We start from the raw sequence: 6,025 nt of genomic DNA on the forward strand, positions 1-6,025 counted from the left end.
TGTGGTATATACTGACATAAGACACTTAACGGGACCCCAAAAAGAGTATTGCTGTTTAAGATATTTTTTGGATGAATTATATTCTCCGTTTTGGTCTCCTATTTTCGAGGCTACATTATTTCAGCCTCGTTCAGCTGAGATAACTTGTCAAAAAATGTCCCTGTGCCCAGCATAGCCCTGCCTGTCCGTTGTGTATTCAGTGGAAACGGGACAGCCCCCAGTGGGCGCCATGTTTGGCTTCACCGGTATGAAGGGCCACTTGGGGCCCCTGTCTCTCTATTAGGAGCACTGGAACATTATGGGTCCTTATTCTGCTGTGTCCTCACTTGAACCGGAAGTGTTAAGGCCTATTCATAGTCTGGATTTTCGGTGGTGAGGTGACCACCGGAGCTGAAATAACGTTGAGCGGTGGTGAGTAAAAACAGAGAAGGGCTGGAGCGGTGGTTTGCTCTTCACCGCGGCTCGTGACGTCATGTTGTAGTTGGGTGGTCACCTAACCACTGAAAATCCAGACTATGTATGAGCCTTTAGTCGCCGGTCCGCCATTTTCCCCACGCACATTTTTAGTTCTTTTCAGGCGTAAGTTTGTTCTCGACTGTTTTGTGCACATTTTGTGCTCGCAGAAAGCAGCTGATCATGTGAAAGGTTGTCATATATTGTATATTGTCCAACAGAATATGTCATAAGTGAGGGGAAAGTAAAATGTTGACCAATTATTTTCCATTCTATCATAGTTGGTTGGTGGGCTATAATTCTTTTGCAACGCCGAGTTCCACCTTTCGGACATTCGGTGATGATTCGAATGAGCACGAATACGCGGCGATGTGATGCTGATATTGTTCCTATACAATATATTTATATTCTATTTACGTGCACAAGAACAGCTACATTCAGAACGACCGCCGGGATCATTTGTATATTTTTTGGAAAACAGTCGCGATATGGTTTATGGGAATTCAAAATGAAGAAAAAAAACAGGTAGGATTTGTAAATTACGTCAGACTTCGTTGCTCTAATTAACCCATTTTGACCTGAGATCAGATTCTAAAAATGTCTTCTACATCCTGACAGTTTTCTGAAAAAGCTATGTTTCTATGTCAGTCGTTCTTCGATTTTTCAAAAACAGCAGACCTACAAGCTTGTAGATCTGCTGTTTTTCAATAGCTAAAGTATAGGTAATGCTAACACCAAAAGGGGTTCCCGCCCCAAAATGGGTTAATATCACGGTTGATTTCATAATTCCTGTAAATTCACTCTAGTTCAGTTTTTTCTTATTTTTGTGTTAACCGTTGTTTTCCATGCGTCTGTGCTCCCGCCTCCAGGTACCCATCATACCTATTGTGTTCTCGTCGTACAGCAGCTTCTACCTACGGAAAGAAAAGCAGTTTAAATCAGGTACTTGGAATCAGCTCTCATCATTTTTCTTTTTAATGTTTTTTTTTTTGTGGCTTTATTTTATATTTTTTATGGAGGGACAGACAGTAGGCTGACATGAAATGGGGAGAGAGATGGGGGGGGGGGGGGGGAGACGAACCCGCGGCACACTGCCAGACTGGATTACCAGCCACGGTGCCTGGACCATTAAGCCATGGCCCAGGCCAGCTCTCATCATTTATAAGTTATTCCTAAATCAGTATTAAGGTAGGTATTCTAAAGTGGATACTAGTTATTGCTTGATTCTGCAAAAGACAAAAGGGCTTCCCGTCCAAAATGTGGGCAAATGTGCAAACTGATCAGGTTTTTTATTTTTCCCACCTCAACAGGAACCATCGGGGTTCGGGTTCTTCCAAAGATCGACACGAAGGGGATGACGTCGGACGACGTGGCGTCCCTCTCCGACAAAGCCTTCGAGGTGATGCGCGCCAACTTCCTGGAGGTCTCCAACCTCCCCGTGCCCAACGACGCCGTGCCCCAGAGCAACGGCCCCACCACGTGCCATTGAACAATAACCACCGACCTCGCTCCCCATGTTCTCCTCAACCCCCCATCCCACCCCCTCACACGTCACCCCCCCACACACACACACACACACACACTATCTCTCTCTCTCTCCCCGCCCCCGTTTGTTCCTATAATCAACCTGGCCAGGAAACAACATGACACCCGACGGTCATATCATGTCAAGCTATATCTCAACTTTGGTGGTTCTAATTTGAAAGTCCTGGTTCCCCCCAAATCTGCCTCTATACAGCGTGGGTCCGTTTTGTCTCCGGGACGCGTCCCGATCCGCACGGTGTCCCGAAGAGGGATCCTCCTCCTCCTCCTCGGCTTCCAACGACACGCCAGTGAGCGGAGTGACGGACGGCCCGGTTCCGACAGGACGGACGCGCGTTCATCAATGCATGCCTTTTGGGGGGGAGGGGAGGGGGGGGGTAGTTCTCTGTCTTCCGTTGTCTTGGTTGGTTTTGTTCGTTTGATGTCTGGCTTTAATCCGCTTTAAGCCCCTATTTTGAGAAATAACGGAAGTAGCCGATCTACAATACACATCGAGAGCTTGTAGATCTGCTATTTGTGCTATTTTGTTTTCGATTATTTTTTTGAGAAACTTAAAAAAACAAAACAAAATAGGGACACCAGATTGAAAGTTGGTCAAAGGCCGTCTTTATAATTGTCTTAATTGGACACTCATCATGTATATTCGTTTTGCCTTAAGTTTTCCTTTCCTTTTTTTATTGTCCTTTTTTATGTTTGTGAACCGTGGGTGTTTTTTTCCCCCTCTGTTCTGCTTCTATTGAATGGTGAATCTTTGGTTATTTCCTGTGTTCCTCTGATGTTATCCTCGTATCTGGAGATCCGACAGTAATTCCGACGGAGCATTACTAGTCCGACATGCGGGAACAGCGGTCGGACTAGCACTCGGAACATGCGCTGTTCCCGTGCTTGCGGTTTATGGTCAGGTTAGGGTTTTGAGGTATAGGTTATCGATCTAATGACTGTCGATCTAAAGCCTGTACCCCTTATCTCATCATGTATTCCAAATAAGAATGCCCCTCCTTTCCTTTCTCTCTCTTTCTGCAATCCAGTCTCTTGCCGAGTTATTTTGTGAAAGACAAGAGGAGCTGGCTCTCCAGGAGAAGTGTGAAGGCTTGGAGTTGAGACGTTGAGAGGGTGACCAGGTTGAGAGGTTGACCAGGTGAACCAGGGATGTCTTTACATATATGTCTCCGTGAAGTCAACTGTATCCATATTTTTGGGCTTTTCAACTCACTGACCAATAACTCAATGACATTTACAGTACGTGACGCCAAAACGACGCAAAAGGATTTAAGGTAACCTCAACAACGCAGATCTTTACTGAATTAGTTTGACTGATGAATATTCAATGTGCATTGTTTGTACATACATTCTTTCATTTGCTTTGTCTTATATACTTTCTAACGGAAGAGAAATAATCTTGCATGGTACATTGAGAAAGTGTCTTCTTGCTGTGTTCTCTATATTTGTTTTTTCTTTGTGCGCTATATTTATTTCTTCATCCAACGGACTTGATTTGATGTTTAAAAAAACAAAAACAATGTGGTTTTGGTTACACATTTCGCACCTCAGAAGCAACTCCATGTGAAACTTCTCAAGACGTGTCAAAGGTAATTTCATAAAGTGCAATGTCCATCGTTTCCGTGTTCCAAAGTGCGAGCTACAGTACCTGTTGTGCCATGTCATGTCAAAGTGTTATTTTTTGCCTCTTTTTTATTTTTTTGGAGGGGGGGGATCTTCATATAAGCCACTATTATGTCGTGATGAGGTCAGTTATACCGGGTTTACACGTGGTTGTGCGCCGTGTCTCATCGTTATGGCCTCGTTGCGGATCGGCTGTTTCCGGGTTCAAGACGCCGGCGTGCAAATAAGTATAAATCGCCTTTTAGGTTTACAGTTTTCATTGATAAACAAAAGTTGATTTTTTTTTTTGCGCTTTGAAGACGTGGGTGGTAGCAAGACGAGCAATTATGTGTATTAAGCCAAAACCACACCGATGCAACAAAACAAACCACACCAATGCAACTTCTTGCAACATGCCATTGGGAATAATGGTTGCAAGGAGTCGCGAGGAGTTTCATGTTTAAAGGAGTTTCATGGAGACCCTCTGGTCGAGTCTGGTGTGTTCAGGGCTTTAGATCGCGAACAATCCGGCTGGTTTATTTTCTTCTGTTTCCGATGAACCTGAAAAGTATCTGATTACTAATTCAGTACAGTAGCTTATCAGAGGCATCGTAAATACTCTTGTTAAATTGCGTTAAATGAGAAGGGAATTATATTACAGAACAGCTTACAAATACAAATACATTTCAATTTAAATGTAAATTTATTTCCAGTCGTGGCATTTATTTGCTATATTCTTATTTTAACATTATTCTTTTTAGGTTAATAACTGACTCATTCTGGAGGCTGTGTCCCTATATTTGAGTTGGCTTTTCATGTCACTTTGGACTGTTAGTCTATTACACTTATGAGAGGATTTATATTTTGTAATATGTATCGACAATGACATTTAACCTGGTATGAGTGAAAATGTATTCGTGAAAAAATGCAGCATCTGTTTAATTTGCCTCTGGGACGTTTTATTTCGCTCACTGCCTTTATATTTAAGTTTGCAAAGATGCATTGGTTTGCAGCCCCCCCCCCCCCCCCCCCCCAGCACCATCTTAAGAATGTATTTCAACATTCAGGATATTTGTGTACTAATGGGATAAAAACTATTTTATTGTATTCCTGTGGGATGTTGTCTTGCATACAGCTGATATCAAGTATATGGAAATGTATTTATATTCGAAACATTTAGATGTAAAAATCCACCCCTAGATTGATTTGATGTGCACAGAAACAGAGGCCTGTATAACATGCTCTTCATAGAGTGTTTTTATTTATCGCCGCTGTGCTCCTCGGGGCGTCAGTGGGGAGTTGGGACCCATTTGTGGGTCGCAAGTAAATATCCCTTTATTTTGTTTGTTTGATTCCTACATTTATTTTTAATATATTATTTCAAAAGATTTGCAACACCCCGCCCCACCCCCAAATCTAACTTTTAATTTTAACCCATTCTGACCTGAGATCAGATTAAAAAAATATCTTCTAAATCCTGACGGTTTTCTGTAAAAGCTATGTTTCGATGTCGGTGGTTCTTTGATTTTTTCAAAAATAGCACACCTACAAGCTCGTAGCTATGAGCTTGTAGATCTGCTATTTTTCAATAGCTAAAGCATGACATGATGCTAACATCAAAAGGGGTTCCCGCCCCAAAATGGGTTAAGAAGTATAGTGAAAATGGCTGATCTTCAAGCTCACAAGCTTGTTCATCCGTTGTGTCCCAGGGAGACATAACATTTATTTTTATTTTGGGGATACCAACTGCTCCTACCGGGTTTATTTTTTGTTCAAAGCCAGCACACCACCGTGTATTGGAGGGATATGCCTCAGTTAATAGCAAATAATCAACTTCTGTGATTTTTTTCTCTTTTCTTTAACATATTTATAAGTATATTCTACATAAACTGCTTTTTTCTTTTTTTATTGTTCCACGAGATTTGAATGTTCACCATTGTTGCTAAAAGTTGGTTTTCTTCCAAAATGTAAACCGTCAACATTTCTTTGCAGTTGTTGGACCCTCTTTTCTTTTCTCTCTCTCGCTCTCTCTCTCTCTCTTGTTTTCTTTTTACATTTTTAAGTTATTTTGTAAAATACAATTTCCTGGTTTGTAAGCTTTGTCTCATGAACAGAAAATGACTGATGGCTAACGGGCTCAGCGACAACCTTGCTGGTTGATCTGACCGTTGACTAAATTATATTTAAAAGATATTGGAGAGGGGAGAAAAAAAAAGATTCAAAAGTGTTCACATTCTAAATAAAGCACTTTTCATGTTGAGTTTAGATGGTGTATTTGTATAAAAAAAAATGTGATTTTCACCAAAGCTATTAAAACACCTTAAACCCAATATGTTGTTGACCGGAGGAGCCCCACAGTGTTCTATCCTTGGCCTGCTTTTATTTCCCCTGCATAGTATTTTTGCTTGTTGAATAATGGCTACGTAGA

General features: G+C 41.7%; 1 protein-coding gene across 1 annotated transcript in view; it reads left to right on the forward strand.

Annotated features, from left to right (window-relative positions):
• LOC308309537 (1-acyl-sn-glycerol-3-phosphate acyltransferase alpha-like) overlaps positions 1-5,857 on the forward strand; it is a 28,825-nt gene extending 22,968 nt beyond the window's left edge. Inside the window, exons 5-6 of the mRNA XM_080755430.1 lie at positions 1,323-1,395; positions 1,764-5,857. Of these exons, the coding sequence (XP_080611556.1) occupies positions 1,323-1,395; positions 1,764-1,942 (252 nt within the window). The 3' untranslated portion in view covers positions 1,943-5,857. The remainder of the gene's footprint in view (positions 1-1,322; positions 1,396-1,763) is intronic.
• The last annotated feature ends 168 nt before the right edge of the window (positions 5,858-6,025 follow it).

The sequence above is a fragment of the Protomyctophum bolini genome (genome assembly GCF_963924005.1).
Source record: "Protomyctophum bolini genome assembly, chromosome: 22".
Classification (NCBI taxonomy): domain Eukaryota; kingdom Metazoa; phylum Chordata; class Actinopteri; order Myctophiformes; family Myctophidae; genus Protomyctophum; species Protomyctophum bolini.